Source organism: Caenorhabditis remanei, chromosome I (genome assembly GCF_010183535.1).
Source record: "Caenorhabditis remanei strain PX506 chromosome I, whole genome shotgun sequence".
NCBI classification, from domain to species: domain Eukaryota; kingdom Metazoa; phylum Nematoda; class Chromadorea; order Rhabditida; family Rhabditidae; genus Caenorhabditis; species Caenorhabditis remanei.
The window spans coordinates 13862237-13882806 of record NC_071328.1 but is presented as its reverse complement, the minus strand read 5'-3'; the positions used below and the strand labels follow the sequence as shown (position 1 = coordinate 13882806).

At 40.5% G+C, this 20570-nt stretch overlaps 3 protein-coding genes across 3 annotated transcripts; 2 read left to right on the top strand and 1 right to left on the bottom strand.

Annotated features, from left to right (window-relative positions):
* Positions 1–2177: 2177 nt before the first annotated feature.
* GCK72_003060 (uncharacterized protein) lies at positions 2178–7976 on the top strand (the record flags this gene model as incomplete). The annotated part of the gene is made up of 5 exons (XM_053723784.1): positions 2178–2372; positions 3783–4025; positions 4813–5038; positions 5716–6438; positions 7579–7976. The coding sequence occupies 5 exons, from the start codon at positions 2178–2180 to the stop codon at positions 7974–7976; spliced, it is 1785 nt and encodes a 594-aa protein (XP_053592429.1).
* Positions 7977–10553: 2577 nt separating this feature from the next.
* On the top strand, positions 10554–15745 carry GCK72_003059 (uncharacterized protein; the record flags this gene model as incomplete). Its single annotated transcript, XM_053723783.1, has 6 exons — positions 10554–10618; positions 11403–12281; positions 13101–13259; positions 14451–14580; positions 14990–15185; positions 15237–15745. The coding sequence occupies 6 exons, from the start codon at positions 10554–10556 to the stop codon at positions 15743–15745; spliced, it is 1938 nt and encodes a 645-aa protein (XP_053592428.1).
* GCK72_003058 (uncharacterized protein) lies at positions 15420–20555 on the bottom strand (the record flags this gene model as incomplete). Its single annotated transcript, XM_053723782.1, has 2 exons — positions 15420–15764; positions 20454–20555. The coding sequence occupies 2 exons, from the start codon at positions 20553–20555 to the stop codon at positions 15420–15422; spliced, it is 447 nt and encodes a 148-aa protein (XP_053592427.1).
* Positions 20556–20570: the final 15 nt, after the last annotated feature.

Genomic DNA, 20570 nt, shown 5'->3' with positions numbered 1-20570 from the left:
CTAACCGTACCCCTGCCGCTCTAATGCAGGTTCCGTCCCCCCTTCTAACTATAAGTTCTCTTAATTAGTCTTAATTAGGCTGAAATTATGCATGAATTGCACCACTAATAATCACAAAAATACGTCTGAAAATCACCAATTATACTAATAATCTCTCATTTATATATCGTTTTCTATATAATATAACTATCCCTATCTCACTTACTCTGAAAATTAATAAATGTAGGAATTTCAATTGATTTCTCTGTGTCTCTTCGGTTTGGTTGCACACACACATCATACAGTAATCTCCCCACCGTTTTCCCCGCCCACTCATGACTTAACCTCGTTTCGGTTTTTGGTGTTTTTGGTTTCTGCTTAGTTTAGTTTTATGCATGGAGATTGGTGGTGATGGTGATAAAATTTAGACTGGAAATATGAGAAAATTCTGGAAATAATAGGTTCGGAGATGGGCGGCGGGGCAGAGAAAGGAACAATTGATATTGCAGCAAAAATTGGAGTTTTCCAGCAGAAATTGAAAAAATAGAGCGAAATGTGGCATCAGAAGTGTTAAAATCATCTAATTTACGATTTGCAGCTGAAAACTATTGAAAACTGGTCTAAAAATCACAAATTTCACATCTTGATTCTCGATAGAGCGCGATTGAATCTTATAGGAAAAAAGGAAAAAAAGACCGGCTTAAAACGATATCTAGCAGAAAGCGAAAAAGAAGAAAAACGGTAAGCTCCGCCCACATTATTCAGATATACAGAATTTCGAAAATCGAACATTTTCCTTCAAAATTCAAAATTCCGTAAATATAAGTTCTATTCACGGAATTTTGAAGCTCCGTCGCCCATTTTAAGAGTTCATGTGAAATAAGAGGTTGATATCATTCGCTGCGCAATTTCAGTCCAAAATTTTGAAAATTGCCGTTTTGAGCGGTTTTCAGCGATTAGGTATAGTCATTTTGACTGGAATTCGCGGATTTAGAATCGCATTGATGGACGATGAGTTTAAGCGATAAAAACTGTAATTTTTATTGATCTGATCTAGTTTTGACTCGATTTTTAGTCGGTTTTCGATTATTTATTGTCCAAAATTTTGATTTTCAGCCAAGCTCCGCCCCTTTTTTTGTAATTTCGCTGAAACCGGCTTAGAATGACACCTTACAGAAGACTCAAACCCATTTTCAGAAATTTCTATTTTGAATTATAGCGAAAGATAAGAGTTTTCAGAATTTTGAAAATCGAAACAGAAAATTTCAGCTAAGCTCCGCACCTTTTTCTGAATTCAGTCATCAATCAATTAGTTTGACTTTCAGCTAAGCTCCGCCCCTTTTTCTGAATTCACTCATCAATCAATTAGTTTGACTTTCAGCTAAGCTCCGCCCCTTTTTTGAAATTTCGCTCAAATTTCAGCTAAGCTCCGCCCCTTTTTTGAAATTTCGCTCAAATTTCAGCTAAGCTCCGCCCCTTTTTCTGAATTCAGTCATCAATCAATTAGTTTGACTTTCAGCTAAGCTCCGCTCTTTTTTGAAATTTCGCTCAAATTTCAGCTAAGCTCCGCCCCTTTTTTGAAATTTCGCTCAAATTTCAGCTAAGCTCCGCCCTTTTTTCTGAATTCAGTCATCAATCAATTAGTTTGACTTTCAGCTAAGCTCCGCCCCTTTTTTGAAATTTCGCTCAAATTTCAGCTAAGCTCCGCCCCTTTTTCTGAATTCAGTCATCAATCAATTAGTTTGACTTTCAGCTAAGCTCCGCCCCTTTTTTGAAATTTCGCTCAAATTTCAGCTAAGCTCCGCCCCTTTTTTGAAATTTCGCAACTTCTCGCCTCTCAAACCACAAACATCCCCTTTTTTGTCCCCATTTTCCATCCATTCCGTCGTGTTTTCTCTATTCTCTGTTGGTTGAATGTGAGAGTGACTGCGCCCACATTTCATCCCCTTCCTCTCATTGAAGAGACGCAGAGAACTAGAGAATACACAGAGAGAGAGACGACGAGAGAGTATTGGAGAGAGAGAGTGTGTTGAGAGAAGAGAGACGCAGAGAAACGAAGAGAGTGGAGGACGGGTGGTGCGCAACAAGAGAGAGTAACAAGAAGAATCGATTGGAAGTATTCGTCTCTTCTTCCTCGTTGTCGCCGTCATTCCCATTTCTTCGATATTCTGAATTCCTTTTTTTTGAAAAAAAAAAGAATGGAATCCGCTGCCACGTCTTCTTCTTCTTCTAAAAAGACGCGAGAATCGTCTGTCGCTGCTCCTCCGAATTCTATTAATATGGCATCTACTAGTGCCTCCGCCACTACACCGACATCTCAAGAAGCGTCGTTCGCGACGTCTTCTGACGACGTCTTCTTTGGGCGTACCACACGACTTATGTGGAAAGCGCAGGTTAGAGAGGGGGTTTTTTGACCCGAAAATGAGTTTTGGGGCGATTTTTTGACCAATTTTCGAATAAAAATTGGCTTTTTTTGTGTTAGAGGGGTTTTTGACCAGAAAATGAGTTTTGGGGCGATTTTTTGACCAATTTTCGAATAAAAATTGGCTATTTTTTGTGTTAGAGGGGTTTTTGACCAGAAAATGAGTTGTGGGGTGATTTTTTGACCAATTTTCGAATAAAAATTGGCTTTTTTGACGGATTTGGCTTAGTTTTCACTTATGATCGGTTCAAATAGGGATTTTAACCGATTTTTGATGAGAATGCGTTCCTAGTGAGTAGTTTACTCGATATTCTGTGCAATTTTAGTTCAAAATTTTTGGTTTTCAGTGTATTCCGCGTTTTAGCAAGATTTTTTGACCGATTTTCGATTTATTTCGTTAACAGAAATTTCAGCTCGAAAATTGCAGTTTTTAGCCACTAGGTATAATCATTTTGAGTGGAATTCGCGGATTTAGAATATCATTGATAGAATATGAGTTTTTGAACAAATTTCTCGATGAAAACTGTGATTTTTATCGATTTTCAGTCGATTTTCGTTGATTTTCGTGTAGATTTCGTCATTTTTAGACGTTTCCAGACGTTCTAGCCAAATTTTCATCAGAATTTTGTTGAAATTCAGGGTTTTTCGGATTCTGATGACCATTGGAATGTATTTTTTGAATCTAGAATGATTATGAATCGATATCAGTTAGATATCGAAGAAATTGTGCAGTTTTATGCTTGAATTGACTGAAATAATTGAGTTTTTTGTCGCCTAGCTCCATTCAGCACTTTGAGCGTCGAAGGCGCCCCAGACCTTCAAAAATTATCTAATTCCAAGGTTTTTAGCCATTTTTTGATGCTTTTGGCTAATTTTCAGTTTGAAAAAGCGTCGAAGGTGCGCCAGACAGTCGAAAAATGAGCAAAAACTGGGAAATTTGACTGAAAGCGTCAAAGGCGCGCCAGATCATCAAAAAAGCGGGAATTTGAAAATGTTGATTTTCTGAGCGTCAAAGGCGCGCCAGGCTCGTTGAAAATTTGAAAAACGAGTTTTAAGCGTTTTCGGCGAAATTTCTGTGTGAAAAAGCGTCTAAGGCGCGCCAGACGTCTCAGAAAACTTCCAAAAGAGTCCAAGCCGTTTCTTTTTTCAAAAAAAAAAAAGCGCCCCGGGCGCCCCAGCAAGTCTTTTTCTGGACTACCTAAAAACTAGTGAAAATCCGAAATTAATTTTAAAAAAAAGGAAGCGCGTCGCGGGCGCCCCAGTCACTCAGTTCAAAACAGGCGGTGCATGTGTGTCTATTGGTGGTGATCAAAAATATTGTAAAAATCACATTTTTGTGTCTTAAAATCCCCGAATTCTCTCATTTCTCATCAATTTTCAGACAGAACAAGCGGCCGCCTCGTCACATCAACAGTCTCCAAAATGGAACGAACCCGACACGGATTACGCGCCGCCCGTCAAAAAGTCAAAGAAAGAAAGATCACATCATCATCATCATCGAGACAGAGGTGATTCTGGAGAGACGTCGTTCTCCACGTCGTCAGAGAAACATCATGTAAAGGAGGAGAAATCGGCGAAAAAACACAAGAAATCGTCGTTGCCGCCGAAAGAGAAACCGCCAAAGGTGAGGAATTTTGATCCCAAAATGTGTTTTTTAGAGCGTTTTTTGTCAGTTTCAGATGGCTGAAAAACTAGCTAGAACTCTAGAAAACACGAGCGGCAAAGGCGCGCCAGAGACATTTTAAAAACTGTCTTAAAATAGGCCTTTTTTGAGAGATTTTGGCTAACTTATAGTTCGAAAAAGCGTCAAAGGCGCGCCAGACAGTCCAAAAATGAGCAGAAACGGGAAGTTTGACTGAAAGCGTCCAGGGCGCGCCAGATTCTCAAAAATTGAACAGATAATCAAGTTTTCATGTTAATAGAAGCGTCGAAGGCGCGCCAGACCTTCAAAAAAGGCTAAAAACCTTTTGAATTAGATAATTTTTGAACGTCTGGCGCGCCTTCGACGCTTCTATTAACTCGAAAACTTGATTTTCTATTCAATTTCTGAGAATCTGGCGCGCCCTGGACGCTTCCAGTCAAACTTCCCAGTTTTTGCTCTTTTCGTGACTGTCTGAGTCTATTTTGTCTATTTTGAGACAGTTTTAGAGTGTCTCTGGCGCACCTTTGACGCAGATTTTTCAGACTGAAATTTCGGTCTGAGAAAGCGTCAAAGGCGCGCCAGACATCTCAATAAGCTGTTTTTTTTTCTGAAAACGCCTACAAACAATCAAAAAATGATCAAAAAGCGTCAAAGGCGCGCCAGATCGATCTTCAAACCCTTTAATTTGCCATTTTCAGCCAATCTCAATGAGTCTGGCGCACCTTGACCGCTCTAATTATTTGTAATGTTGATAAAAATCAATTTCCAGACGCCAAAAGCACACGGCAGCTCTCGTCACTCTGAAACACCGACGACTCATCGTGGTGCCTCCACTTCATCCTCATCTTCTCATCATCATCATCATATTCCATCACAACCGAAACCAACTGCTCCGCCACCAGTTCATCAACCAAAACAAGTACAAAAAGATGTGAAACTGGAGGAACCAATGTCACCAGATATGAATCACGCCGCCGCCACACAACAATTGGATGGTAAGCGCCGAAAGCACGCCAGCGACACGAATGAAAAATTGCTTAAAATTGGCATTTTCAGCGTGAAAAAGCGCCAAAGGCGCCCCAGAGACACCCTGAAACTCTCAAAATAGGCAAAATATAGTAACTTACATTTCGAAAAAGCGTTCATGGCGCGCCAGACAGTCCAAAAATGGAAAAACTGAGAAATTTGACGGAAAGCGTCCAAGGCGCGCCAGATTCTCAAAAGTTATCTGACTCGAAGGTTTTTACCCAATTTCTTGTGCTTTTGGCGAGTTTTCAGTCAGAAAAAGCGTCAAAGGCGCGCCAGCGACATGTAACACTGCTTAAAATTGGCATTTTCGGTGAAATTTTTGTCTGAAAAAGCAGCGTCAAAGGTGCGCCGCCGGAGACACTCTCAAAATAGGCAAATCGACTAACTTACAGTTCGGAAAAGCGTCCAAAGCGCGCCAGCTAATCCAAAAATGAGCAAAACCTGGGAAATTTGACTCCGAGGCGCGTCAGATTCTCAGAAATTGAACAGAAAATCAAAATTTCGAGTTAATAGAAGCGTCGAAGGCGCACCAGCCATCTCAAAAATTTCCAAAGTATCAGTTCAAGCTGTTTCTTTTTTTTCAAAAAAAAAGCGCCCACGGCGCCCCAGACAGTATTCAGACCCAAAAATCTGAAATTTTCAGCCAAAACAATGGACGCGATTCGAACAATTCGTGAAGCGGCGAAGTCCTCAGCTCGTGCCACCCTCATCCAAAACGCCATCGATTCGGTTCTCAGTAAGGGAACAACGTCTCCAACACCACCATCTCACAACGGTATCGTCGCTCCACCGAGTTCACAGAATCCGCAGGCTGCAATTCCAGCAGCGTATCCACCGCCGGCTGCTTCTGCTCCGCCGGGTGCCACGGGGGCTCCAACGGCTCCAGCTGCTCCACCACCACCGGCCGCTGTGGTACCGGCGAGCGTCGATATTGTCGCTGAGCAACGTCACACTTTTATGATTCCACCCACTGATCCCCTCTATCATATCATCGTCTCCTACTATTTCGATCTGAAAAAGTACTTTAATGCGGCGAAAGGGGCGGAGCCTGAGCTCATCGGTCAAATCCGTCAAGATATCGAAGCGGAAAAAGTGAAGAAAAACGAGTTGATGGAGGCGACATCGAATACGAATTCACAGATTAATGAGCTCCTCTCATCGGGTGTTCACGTACTGAAAGGGCATCTCGATGAGCTCGGAATGCACAAAGTGTCGGATGTGACCGAATTGCTCGCCGGCTCGAAACATATCGTCACTCAGCATAAGGGACTGACGACGAATGTCGCTCAAATGGAGACGAGTGTCGCTGTTGAGGAGCACAAGTTGAAGATTATTGGAGGACCCGATGCGTTGAAGTATTTTGAAGGTAAGTGGGCGGGGCTTAGTTATCCTGAATTTGAGTTAAAAACGCAATTTTTACAGCTTAAAATTCTAGGAAAAACACTATTCTGGTTGTGGGCGGAGCTTAAATTGGGCTCTGCCGATTTTCTGAACTTGCCTACTCAAAATACTCAAAAAACGTTTTCGGGCAGTTTTAAAGACTCAAAACTGAAAATTTTAAATCAAAAAGTGTGCGGAGCTTAACTTAGGCTCCGCCCATTTTTTTTGCTTAAATTTTCGAGTTTTGGGGCTCTAAAACTGCTCAAAACCCCCAAAATGTTGTGATCTTTGGGAGACTCCGCCCATTTTTTCAGTTTTGGAATGGGCGGAGCCTAAATTAGCAGCCTTTTGAATTTTCCTAGTAAAAGTGGGCGGAGTTTGTTAATAAGCTCCATCGACTTTTTGCAATTTTTTCGTCCCAAGAATTCTTGAGAATTTTAAGTTTCTGAAGTGGGCGGAGCCTACGACTCAAAATTCACCACTTTTCACCGGTTTCTGACAGTTTTCACCTCAAAAATAGCTTTTTCAACTCAATTTTTGATTAAAATCGCAGTTTTTCAGCCTCAAATGTCTACAAATCCTAATTTTCTCCACTTCAGATCGATTTTTTGCTTGAAATATGTTCTTTCTTGCTAAAAATCAAACTCTCCCACTTTTGAGCACTTCTAGAAAGCGCCCAAGGCACCCCAGCACTCATGGTTTTCATTTTGAGCGTAATTGCAATCTGAAATTCTTGATCTTCTGAGTTTTTCATGAAAAAAATTGATAAAGCGTCAATTTTTCACTTCTAGAAAGCGCCCAAATCACCCCAGCTGTCAGAAACTCTTTGAAAAAAGTTTGACTCAATTCCTCCTGATTTTAAGCGATTTGATTGAAAAAACGCATTAAAACCTCCCAAAACCTATTGTGGGCGGGGCTTAGACAGGCTCTGTCGCGCTTTAGCACCCAAAACGTTCTAAAAGTTCTCAAGATTTTGAAACTTCGGAGAAGTGGGCGGAGTTATAATCCAATTTTTAGTCAAAAAAGCAGTTTTCCAGCCTAAAAGTGTCGGAAACGCTCTGAAAAAGAAGATTTTAAGCGATTTGATCCAAAAAAACGCCTTCTAATGAATTCCCTCAAGTTTCAGAAGCGCTCCACTCGCAATCAATGGATATAATGAAGCTTAGCGACTTGGTAATCAGCACTCGCCCACCCAATTTCGTCGCTCAAATTCTTCCCGATGAGCCGACACCTACAGTAACCACCACCAATGCATCATCCGACTCGAAAGTGTCTCCATCTGGAGGTCGTCGTCCACGTCAACCACGCCCAAAGGCCAATGGAACCGCCGGAGGGAAACGTGGACCGTCGGCGGGCGGCGGCGGTCGAAAATCGGACGGACCGACTGAAGACGTCGAAATGGAGATTCGGCAATTTGTTCAACACGCATTGAAAGTTGACAATGCGGTTAAAGAGAAGGAGAGAAAGGCTCGTGGTAATTTGATTTCGGCCGTAGCCCAGGTTGAGGCGATTCATCCGAAATAAGTGAGACTTTTTAGAAGAGACGTTTTGGTACCGTTTTTTCATCGTTATTTTCGCTTCTTTTTAGGGTGAGTAAATGGTCAATTTTCGGTTGAAAACTTAAATTTTTGGCGGAAAACGCATATTTTTTGACTAACAAGGGAACCTTTTAAGTGGGACCTAATGCCAGCAAAAACGACCTATACATGTCGAAAGAGGATGTTTGAAAACCTATAAATCAACTTTCAAAAGTTGCTTACGTGACCTGTAAGTGGCTGAAATCTCGACCTGAAAATTGACCAATTTTATCATTGATTCGCTGTATCTCCTACCACGTTTGTAAAAACTACGGCGGCAGTATAAAAACGTGTTCGAGTGGCGCAGGTGGTTAGAGCCTAGGAGGAGAAAAGTTTTGCCCTGGTTCGAGCCCCGCACAACTTTTTCTTTTTTTTTTTGATTTTTCCAACGTTTTTTTTTCAATGAGTTTTTGGAATCTATCATATAAGTTTTTTATACCACCACCAACGTGATTCCCTTCTGAATCCATTTCAAATGATGATTATAAGACATTTCTGCCAGTTGACAGATGAAAGTGCTGAAATTTATGATCCAAAAACTCATTGAAAAAAAAAACGTTGGAAAAATCAAAAAAAAAAAAAATTGTGCGGGGGTCGAACCAGGGCAAAACTTTTCTCCTCCTAGGCTCTAACCACCTGCGCCAGTCGAACACGTTTTTATACTACCGCCGTAGTCTTTACAAACGTGGTAGGAGATACAGCAAATCAATGGTAAAAATGGTCAATTTTCAGGTCGAGATTTCAGCCACTTACAGGTCACGTAAGCAACTTTTGAAAGTTGATTTATAGGTTTTCAAACATCCTCTTTCGACCTGTATAGGTCGTTTTTGATGGCATTAGGTACCACTTAAAAGGTTCCCTTGTAAAACTTGTAATTTTTTGGCTGAAAATGGTTGATTTCTGGCTGGAAACGCATATTTTTGGCTTTTAGGAGGCGGAGCCTAACAGCTTTTAACCGGTTTTTGGACAAAAAAGGTTTTTTTTTGCGTTTAAGGGGCGGAGTCTATCTTCCCTAACTGAATTTTAGTTTCGAGTTTCAGTTGATTCACCCGAAATAAGTGAGACTTTTTAGAAGAGAGACGTTTTTGGTACCGTTTTTTCATCGTTATTTTGGCTTCTTTTTAGGGTGAGTAAATGGTCAATTTGCGGCTGAAAATGGTCGATTTTTGGCTGTAATGTTTCATTTTTTGCGGAAAATGGTTTCTTTTTGGATGAAAACAGTCGATTTCTAGCTGAAAATGTTCAATTTGTTTAGTGAAAATGCATATAATTGGTTGAAAATGATCAATGTTTGATTGAAAATGGACAATTTTCAGCAGAAAATGGTTGATTTTCGGCTGAAAATGATCAATTTTTGGCTGAAAATGGTCAGTTTTCGACTGAAATTAAGCAATTTTCAGTGAAAATGCATGTTTTTGGCTAAAAGTGGTCAATTTTCAGTCAAATCACATTTTTTGGCTGAAAACGCGTATTTTCTAGCTGAAAGTTGTCAATTCTGGACTGAAAATTGTGATTTTTGGCTGAAAACGATCAACTTTATGCGAAAACGCATATCATTGACTGAAATTGTTTTGTTGGTGTTCTGCTGAAAATGGTCAATTTTTGGCTGAAAACGCATTTTTACTAGCTGAAAATTGTCATTTTTCAGCTGAAAAATTCCATTTTTGGCTGAAAACCATCAACGTTAAGTGAAAACGCATATTTTTAGCTGAATATGGTGGATTTTCTACCAAAAATGGTCCATTTTTGGTTGAAAATGATCAATTTTCGGCTGAAAATCGTCAATTTTCAACTCGAAAATTTGAAAAATCTGGAATTTCAGCGCTAAAAATAGCCTAGGCTCCGCCCCCTTTTCATTATATTTTTCTATAAGGTTACTGTAGGGTTACTGTAGATAGCCGCTTTAATTACTCTCTAATTACCCTCTAATTACTCTCTCTCTCATATTTCAGGAGCGCCAACACCGTCCGCCCCGCCCACCAGTAACCACGCCCACCACTTCCACCACAACTCAACCACCAATTCGTGCTCAAAGCACCACAAAATAGCTTAAAATTTTGTCGCTTTTTTTTTCAAAAAAATTATTTTCAAAAATTTATAGAAATTAACCGATTGCATATTATTCGTCCTCTTTATCTCTGTGCCTTTTTATCTTTTATTAATTCAATTTTTTCACTTTCAAGCCCCGCCCCCATTTTCATTTTCAAAATGATCTACAAATTTACAAATTTTCTGTCCTATTTCTGGAATTTTCTCTGTTTATTCCCCCCCCCCCGATTCGGTGTCTTATTTCTCAAGTTAATCCAATTTTTTTCATGTTACATTCAGGCGTTTCCCCCTCCTTGTATGATCTACATTACCTCATTTTAATTCAATTTTCTCTCTGAAAATGCCCTATATATATGAAATTTATCGCAAATTTGAGCTTAAAATACCCGATTTTCAAAGGTTTTTCACCGATTTTATACTTTTTTCACCAATTTTCAAAAAAACTATATGATATAACTTCTCTGTTCCAGATTTTATGGAGGAACAAGCACTGGATCGGCGGCATTATCGAAATGGTGACACACCGCAAGAGACGAGACGGTAGGTGGCCTAGAAATAGCGATTGGGGAATAGTTAGGCCATGGGGGGAACTAGAATCTCAGAGACTGCTCTGTATCCAGGATCCTAGGGATTACTGTAGGTTGAGATCTCGCAAATTCGGATCCTATGGGGTTACTGTAGACTGAGATCCTTGGGATTACTGTATATTGAGATCCCGGATCCTGGAAATTGGATCTTATGGGTTACTGTAGCCAAGGTTCTGGGTGGACTAGAAAGCCAAATCATAGATTTCTAGCCCACCCCGGTTACAGAGTGATTCTAGATTTTTTTTTGAGCGAAATTGACAGAAAATTTCAAAAAACTCTAATTTCAAAAAACTCTCTGAGTATCCAGGAAAGCTACAGTAACCTATAGAATTCATTCACATTCAGAACCTACAGTAATCTCCTAGGATCCAGAATTTCAGGATCTCAAGCTACAGTAATCCCCTAGGATCCAGAATCCAGGGTCTACTGTAATCTCTGAATTTCAAGTTCACCGATTTCCTAATTTTCCCTTATCGCTACAGGATCGTACGCCCCTCACTACAATGGGGATTACTGTAGATTCAGATCCTGAAAAATTTGGATCCTGGGGGTTACTGTAGTTCGGATCTTTTAGGGTCGTTCCCACCTAACTACAGTAACCATAAAAAAGATTACTTTCTGGGTACTGTAGCTGGATCCTAACTACAGTAACGCATCGAATCCAGGATCTGGAATCTTTAGCTACAGTATTATCTTTAGGGTCCCTAACTACAGTAACCATCTCTAAATCATTTCAGCAAATCCATCTCTGGCTACTCTCGTCACAGTTCCTCCAATCAACAGATCCTTCCGCCACCCCCTCCAGTCGTCGATCCACACCATCCGCTCAACCGAAAAAGGCCTCGAAGCATCCCCCACCCAACAGCCAGTCTCCGAGCAACAATGCCACGAAAAGAAACTGATTTAGTCGATAGGATATGGCACGATATCGACGAGGAACAACGGGAGAAAAATAAGAAGCGAAGAGAAGAAGCGAAACGACGAGAAGCACCTCTACAACACTCTCCACGCGATTACCTCCCGTTGACTGCGAATAATTTGAAAAATTTCAAGAATGAGGACTCGACGATCAGCGATTTTATTCATCGAAAAATGATGGTCGATCGGCTGCTCGGCTATAAAATGTTATTGGGAAAAATGGAGAATTGTGGGACTCTTGGATACGAGAAGATGACGGAGGACGAGGTTGCGGAGCTTTCTGAGGAATGGCTGAAATTATTTCCACCGGAACATGAGGATATGATTAATGAACATGTACAAAGGATAGGTCCCAGGACACCGCCGACGCCAGAAGACGAACGAGAGAAGGAGGAGGAGGAGACAAAACGGCCCAGGAGGGGGCCGAAGACACCCCCAGGCTCACCGGGACCGTCGAATTCGGTTTCAGTGCCCCCTGTTGTAGACCAACAGGCGGCTGTAAATAGAAGAGAGTTAATTGAGCAATTAGCGATGAATTTCGGAATTAGCCCGTTTAAAGTGGAAGAGACTCTGGGGGATGGATTGGATAAGGCTCTTGAGGATTGCTCGAAAAAGATTAAGAATGAGTTGATGGAGACGTTTAAGGAGCAATTGATGAGTCAATATGATAAGAAACAGGGGGAGCAACAGCAGAGAGTGTAAGTTACTGTAGGCGAAGATTCGGGAAATTTGGATCCTGGGGGTTACTGTAGGTTTAGATCCTGAAAAATTGGGGCCTAGGGGTACTGTATATGAAGATCCTGAAAATTTGGATCATGGGGGTTACTGTAGATTGGATCTTGAAAATTTGGATCCTGGGGATTACTGTAGGCTCAAATCCTGAAAATAAGGATGTTGGGGGTTACTATAGTTTGGATCCTGAAAAATATAGGATCCTAGGAACTACTGTAGGCGCAGATCCTGAAAATTTGGATCAGGGGGATTACTGTAGTTTGGATCCTAGCGGTACTGTAGCTCGGATCCTGAAAAATATTGGATACTGGGGATGAATGTAGGCTCAGATCCTAAATAATGAAATTCTGGAGATTACTGTCGGTTCTGAATGTGAATCCTATAGATTACTGTAGTTTGGATCCTGAAGTGGTGGATCCTAGGGTTACTGTAGCTGGATCCTAACACTTGGATCTTAGAAGTTACTATAGATTGAGATCCCGAAAACCTTTGGATCCGGGGGTACTGTAGTTTCAATCCAAAAAAATTGGATCTCGGGGGTTACTGTAGTTAGGATCATAGGAACTACTGTAGGTATAGATTGAGATCCTATAGGTTACTGTAGTTGGTAATCCTGAAATCTTGGATCCTAGGGATTACTGTAGACTCAGATCCTGAAAGTTTTGATCCTGGGGGTTACTGTAGATTGAGATCCTCAAAGTCATTTTTTGACGATTCCAGATGATTTTTTAGTATATTTTCGCTATTTTCACCCATTTTACCCCCAAATTTTTACATTTTTCCAGACGCGACGACCTATCCGATCAGATGGAGTTGGTATCCGACGACTCGTTATCACTCGACCTTGCACCCGTCAAAAAAGAGGAACCCGATATGAATATGGCTCAATACCATATGGCAGTCCCCCCACCGCCCATTCCACCGCCCATTCAGCCGCCCTATTCGTAAGAATGATCGGAAAAAAAATTGGTTTCGATTTACGCTCGTAAATCCACACCAAAATCAGTTTTTATGAGTTTTGTCGATTTACGTCCGTAAATCCACACCAAAATCCGTTTTACGAGTTTTGTCGATTTACACTCGTTAATCGGCTCCGGGACGTTTCGACACCAGACATTTCGACACCGCGACAACTCGACACCAGACATCTCGACACCAGACGTTTCGACACCAGACATTTCGACACCATTGAAAATCGAGTAAAATTTGACTCAAAAAGGAGGTAGTATTAGGGTTTGAAGGGTCCGGGGTTCGACCCCGGGTGCTTGAAAAAGTGTTTTATTTTTATTTTTGGGTTTTTGGTACCAATCTGACAACCAGGGTTCGACCCCCACGGGTATCAATGTTTTTTGTTTTATTTTTATTTTTAACATTTTGGTACTAATCTGACGTCCGGGGTTCGACTCTTGATGCTGGCAAAGCTTTTTTTGACTTTGATTTGTGACATTTTTCTTCATCTAAGCTAGATAGAAGTATAATTGCGAGGAAGATGGGAATAGCTCTTGGTCAAACGACTTGTGCGTGCATAAACTCAAATTATGATAATTCGAATGTTTGAGAAAACCACTCCCGGAATACGGAGAAACTTTTCTCAAACATACAAAATGCAGAATGGTTTTTCAAAAACATGTACAAGTCGTTTGATCAAGAGCTATTCCCGTCTTCCTCGCAATAATGGTTCTAACTAGCTTAGATGAAGAAAAATGTCAGAAATCAAAATCAAAAAAGCTTTGCCAGCATCAAGAGTCGAACCCCGGACGTCAGATTAGTACCAAAATGTTAAAAAATAAAAAACAAAAAACATTGATACCCGTGGGGGTCGAACCCTGGTTGTCAGATTGGTACCAAAAACCCAAAAATAAAAATAAAACACTTTTTCAAGCACCCGGGGTCGAACCCCGGACTCTTCAAACCCTAATACTACCTCCTTTTTGAGTCAAATTTTACTCGATTTTCAATGGTGTCGAAATGTCGCGGTGTCGAAATGTCTGGTGTCGAAACGTCCCGGAGCCCGTTAATCGACACCAAAATTCGTTTTACGAGTTTTGTCGATTTACGCCCGTAAATCCACACCAAAATCCGTTTTACGAGTTTTGCCGATTTACGCTCGTAAATCAACACCAAAATCATTTCAGATACTATCCTCCACCGAACGCCCCGCCCCCTTATCAATACGCTCCGCCCCCACCGCCGCCACCACAGCCACCGCCACAACAACAACAACAACAACCACAGGCGACTTATCAGCAGAATATGATGTGTTATGTGAGTTTTCGGCAGTTTTAGCGGAGGAAATGGGCGTGGCCTAGTTAAGCTCCGCCCCTTAAAAATAAAGATTTTCAAAAAACTAGTGGCTCAGCCCAACTTTTAGTTTTTTGCATTTTTCTTGTAAAAAAGTGGGCGGAGCCTAATTTTGAATGTTCCGCTTTCAAAATGAAAAGTGAGCGTGGCCTACTTAAGCTCCGCCCACTCGAAGTGTTCATTTTCAAAGAAAGAAGTGGGCGGAGCCTAAAATAAGCTCCACCCACTCGAACTTTCCAGAAGTGGGCGGAGCTTAGTTTGGTCTCCGCCCATTCAATCTTTTTCATTTTCGAAGCGAGAAGTGGGCGGAGCCTCTCTCCCTCCAGACTCCGCCCACTTTTCCCATTTTACTAAACTCCGCCTCTCGTTTCAGCCACCTCCTCCGGCGCCTCAACCACCACCACTCATTCCGAACGCCCCGCCCCCTCAAATGCATTACCAGATGGTGGCTCCGCCCCCTCAACAACAACAACAGTACCCACCACCACCACAACCACCGATGCTCCTCCCACCGGTCAACGTCCCGCCCCCACCGATTGGCGTACGGATTCCAGATGCCGCCCCTCCTGGCAAGAATTCGACTGAAAATTGTATAATTCCAGAAAAATCGATAATTTCAGTGTCGATGCCACCAATGATTCCCACGCAAGCTCCGCCCACTTTTCCGGGAGATTGTTGGCGTGTTTCTGCGGCTGGGGGACCGCCGCCGCCGCAGCCGCAGCCATCAGAACCATGGCAGCCACCGGTTTCAAGCGCGCCGGCGGCGCCCCAGCCCACGGCTCCGCCCCCTCCACCGTCAGTGGTTAACGTACAAAGTACACTTTTCTCGGCTCTCGGTTTACATAAATTTCCACTTCCGCCGTTGCCTCCGCCTCCTCCTCCGCCTCCTCCGCCTCCTCCGCCTCCTTCGACGTCTTCTCAGAATCCTTCTCATCAGAATTCTCAGAATCCTTTCTCTTCGCTCCAGGCGCCTCCTCCGCCGCCACCGCCTCAGGTGGCTGGCGCGCCTTCGACGCCTTTTCCTCCTCCTCCGCCGCCTCCCGGCTCTCAGCAGATTCTTTCTCCTCCTCAATATCGTGGTAGGAATGGTCCGCCGCCACAGAGAGGACAATATTATCAGAATTATTAGGCAGTGATGAATGTGCGCTCTATTGAGAATGAGAGATTTGAGAAAATTTGATTTTTTCGCTAAGCTCCGCCCATGTTTAACCATTTAGATCGATTTTTTCGAGTTTTTAGCGTTTAAATGCACACAAAATCATGATTTTCGAGTTTAAAAGGGGAAAAATGGTGTATTTTCACGAAAACACTGCTGAAAAACGTATTTTTCATGATTTTTCGTGCTTTTTTCTCGAAAAATCACTGAAAATACGATGTTCGGCTGTGTTTTCTTAAAAATACACCATTTTCACTCCTTCTTAACTAGAAAATCGTGATTTTGTGTGTATTTTAACGGTAAAAACTCGAAAAATCGATCAAAAACTAGTTTTCCAGAATTTTCGACCAATTTTCAATGTTAAAAATGGGCGGAGCTTAGCGAAAAATTCTATTTTCATCAAATTATCAATAGAGCGCACTTGCAACACTCTCTCTTTCTCTCTCTCTACTAGAAATCCAGGTGTCACTAGTCACATTTCCTTGTCCATCCGTTTGAATTTTTTTTTGCATTTTTTCACATTAATTTTGATATTTTTCCATCCGGTTTGTCCATATTTATATATAAATTGCAATTGCTTCTACTAACTATTTTTCCAATTTTTTAAATCTGAAATTCTCTATTTTTTTTCTCATTTTTTTTCAGATTCCGTATACTTTTGAAAATTCTAAGAAACTTTAATAATTGACGCATATGCTGAAAATCGTGTTCTCCTGGAGTTTCGATGGAAGAGTTTTCCCACGCGGCCGTGTAGTCCTCTCGGACAAGATTTTTTGCTCGATTTCTCGGTTTTCACTTTTTACAACAAATTTTCGTAGTTTTTTCAATTTAAATCGCAAAAAATAGAATAAAACAACTGTTTTTCGCGATTTAAATTGAAAAAATCACGAAAACTTGTTGTAAAAAGTGAGAAAACGAGGAAATAAGCAAAAATCTTGTCCGAGAGGACTACACGGGGGCCGCGTGGAAAATCTCTTCCATCGAAGCTCCAGGAGAATAGGAATTGTGGAGCGATTTTCAGCATATGCTTCAAAAAGAAAAGTTTTTTGAAGAATTTTCAGAAGTACACGGAATCTGTAATAATTTCTGAATTTCCTATATTTTCTCTGCGTCTCGTCTCTCTCTCTCTCCATTTCTTCGCCTTGTCTTCTCTCATAATCTCAAATTCTCAAATTGTCATCCATTCATTTATTGCTTGCGAATTTTTATATTTAATTAATATTTATGCATATATATGTAATTACTATAAAGATGTTTTATTCATACAATATTATACCAGACACGGAGTATATTGCAATGGGATGCTGACAGGTAGGTCAATTATCTTTAATTATATATTATTTAATTATCTTCTTCTTCTTCTTGCTACTTTCCTATTTGTGTTGTTGTTGGTTTTCCATTATTCATTTTGATTTTATTATTATTGCAAGCGCGCTCCACCGGAATTTTCTAGATTTCGATAGGGCGCAGTTGCAAATACTTTCATAATGTATCTATTCACAAGGAATAGATGTTTTGCTACCTTGTGAATAGGTCTATAAAAAAGAAGCATTGTATTTCTCTCTAATTTTTCTCCCCTTCTCAATTACTCATTTTATATTCATCACATGCTTCATCAATTTCATCAATTTTCAATATATTCACATATCAACATAATATTATTGCACGAGCACATATTCACAGGGTCGCACAGGTCCCTACGCATCCAAACGCATTGCTGACGGATTAAAATTCTTACTGTAGCTTTAAAGGCGCATATTACCCATCCGCCGGTGGCTGACCGCTTGCTCAAAGTTCGGCCCGGGGACGCGGAGTGGGTCTCGACGCGACTACCGTAGTATAAAACTTTTTTATGGCGAAAGTACGGTCAAGAGCCGCCGTAAATCGAAATTCCGCAACGAGACCCACTCCGCGTCCCCGGGCCGAACTTTGAGCGAGTGGTCAGCCACCGGCGGATGGGTAATAGCAAAACAGTTTTTATACAGTATTACTAAATCAGCCGTTTTCTATCGAATTCGGTAAAGTTTTGGTGTTTTATAGCAATAAAATATCCAAAAAAGTTGGTTTTATCCCTGTGAAAACATTTTTATCGCGCAATGCGAACAGTAGACTTTTGACGCGTTTCCTGTCGCGCTGACGCTTTAAAAGTAGATTTTGGAGTGATAGGGTGCAGTCCATAGTTGTCAAGGCCCGGGCCGGGCCGGTAGAAAATTTTCAAGGCCCAAAGGCCCGGCTTCAAAAAATGACCCTTTTTTTTCCAATTTTTTTTCGAAATTTTTTCAGTTTTTCATCGGAAATGTGACCATTTTTGACTATTTTTCAGAATTTCTTCTAATTCTGACTGATAGTCGAAAATTTGACTTTTTCGCGAAAAAATTCAAAAAAATTGAAAATTTTACTTTCGCGCCAATTTGCCCGGGCCGGGCCTTGACAACTATGGTGCAGTCCATATCATACTTGCGAATTGCTCGGCTGGCTCGATTTAAACAATTTCACCGAGCCAGTGTTTCAGTATTAAAAAAATTGAAAATGTTGAATTCTGACTATCTTTGATGAAAATTCCAAAAAAATGTTGTGAAAAAATTGTTAACATTTTTGAATCCGAGCCGACATTTCGCAAGTATGATAACAAGGGTTCAAAATTTAAGATAAATATTTTGAGAAGAGAAAGAAAATAGTTTTTTTTGGAAAAAATCCAATTTTGAAATGTGTTTTGTTTGAGTTTCCGCGTTTTTTTCATGTCGACAGACACAATTTACTCGAAAAATAATTTTTAAGTAATTTTTAATAAAAAAACTTGAAATTCTATAATTCAACAAGAATCTGAGCACGTCTGGTGAAATTTTAGACTTTTAATGTGACATTTCGAAATTGTTGAAAAAACGAGAAAATCGGAAAAAAAACGCTGTAATTTAATTTTTCGAGACAGAAAATGATATATCACGTAGAGTCCCGTACTACCTATGCAGACGCGCTCTATTGACAAGCATGGTACACTTTTGCGTCACGGTGAACTCTCGAACTTTCTGTGCATACCGTGGTGAACATTAGAATTTATTTTTTCACTTTGAATTCACGTTGAATGAATTCTAATGTTCACCACGGTATGCACAGCGTGTTCGAAAGTTCACCGTGACGCAAAAGTGTACCATGCTTGTCAATAGAGCGCGTCTGTATAGGTAGTCCGGGACTCTACGTGTGATATTTTTTTAACAAAAAAATTGAAATTTTGGTCCAAAGTAGCAAAAATGCAGAAAATGTTTAATTTTCGTATTGAAAACCGTCAGAGGGAACGGTACCACGGTGTAAACCAAGGTGAAATTCAGATCTAACCATCTTCGACGAAACTGCAGAGTATTTATTCGAAATCAATGCCTTCTCACCGATTTTCATGGAATTCCCTATGCATTTTCAGAATTTAGAAACTATTTTCATATTCTTATTCTTATTCAAATATTGCGACAAGTAAGTTAATTGCTCCCGTGGTGAATAATTAAGTCTCCAAATTACCCACGTCTCCGACCATTGGATGCGTGTTGTTTGTCATCATTGATTGATAGACTACAACCGCTCCTTTGATTGGTGTACGTGGAATTGGGATGACACCACTTTTTTCTTTATTTTTTGATTTTGGTGGGATGAGTAAATGAGACAAAATGGAATAGCAGGGATTTTCAGGAAGATGCGCAAAGTTATGTGGGGCGGAGCATCTTCAATTTGATATTTTTTCGGTAGATCATGAATTGGGCTACATTTTGTTAGTTAACAATTCTTTGATAGCTCCGCCCACTTTTGAGATTTGTGCGTTTGAAAAATGCAACATTTAAATTTTTTTCAAAAAATTGACAAATTTCGAGTTTTTGTAACTTTTTTATTTTCAGTCCAAATTTATTGGTTTTGTGTGCGTCTTGTAGATCAAAACCAGGGCTCCATTTTTGCAGTTGACAACTTTTTGATAGCTCCGCCCGCTTTTGAGATATGCGCCTTTAAAAATTGATAAGATATCATCCTCAAGGAGAAAGTGGAGACGGTGAGAATCGCTTCAGATTTGTGTCTAAATCAATGAAATAAAGATATTCAGATTCAGAAGAACGAGAGCTTTCTGAAAAGTATAATCATGCCCATATTCGGAGTCAATTGGGTCCCACCACGAAAACTACAGTAACCCGAAATTTATCAAATGTGGTCATGATTATACTTTTCTGAAAGCTCTCGTCCTCCTGAGTTCAAATACCTATATTTCGTTTAGTCTCGACACGAAATCTAAGATTTCCAGTGAAAAATACGAATTTTTTTTTGAAAAAATCGAAAAAAGTTTTTTTTGCAGAAATGTAATTTTCCTATTTCAATTTTCACTCAAAAATCCCTTAAAACAAACAAAAAAAATGCGATGCACCATGTTGTACCCACACATGGTGCATCGACTTCTAAAATTACGTTTTCTTGTAAAAATTAAGCGAATTTTTTGGTTTTATAGGTGTATAAAGGTGTTTGAAGGTCTGAAAATCAAAAAAATCAGAAAAAAATCCGAAAAATTCGCTAAATAGGGGTCTCAATGAAGCATGAGCACAAAAAAAGAGCTCATGCTAAAGTTTTGATTAAAATTCGAAAAAAGAGAAATTGAGGGTAACTGAAGGGAAAGAGAGAGAGAGAAATAAAGTTTTCTCTCTCTCCAACTCACCACGAGCTCAAAAAAGAGAGGCTCCGCGGCGTCTCCTTGACGACGACGAGCACAAGGTAACAACTGATTCCAACTTGTGCTGCTCGGCGAGCATAAAGACATAACTCTCCTCTCTAT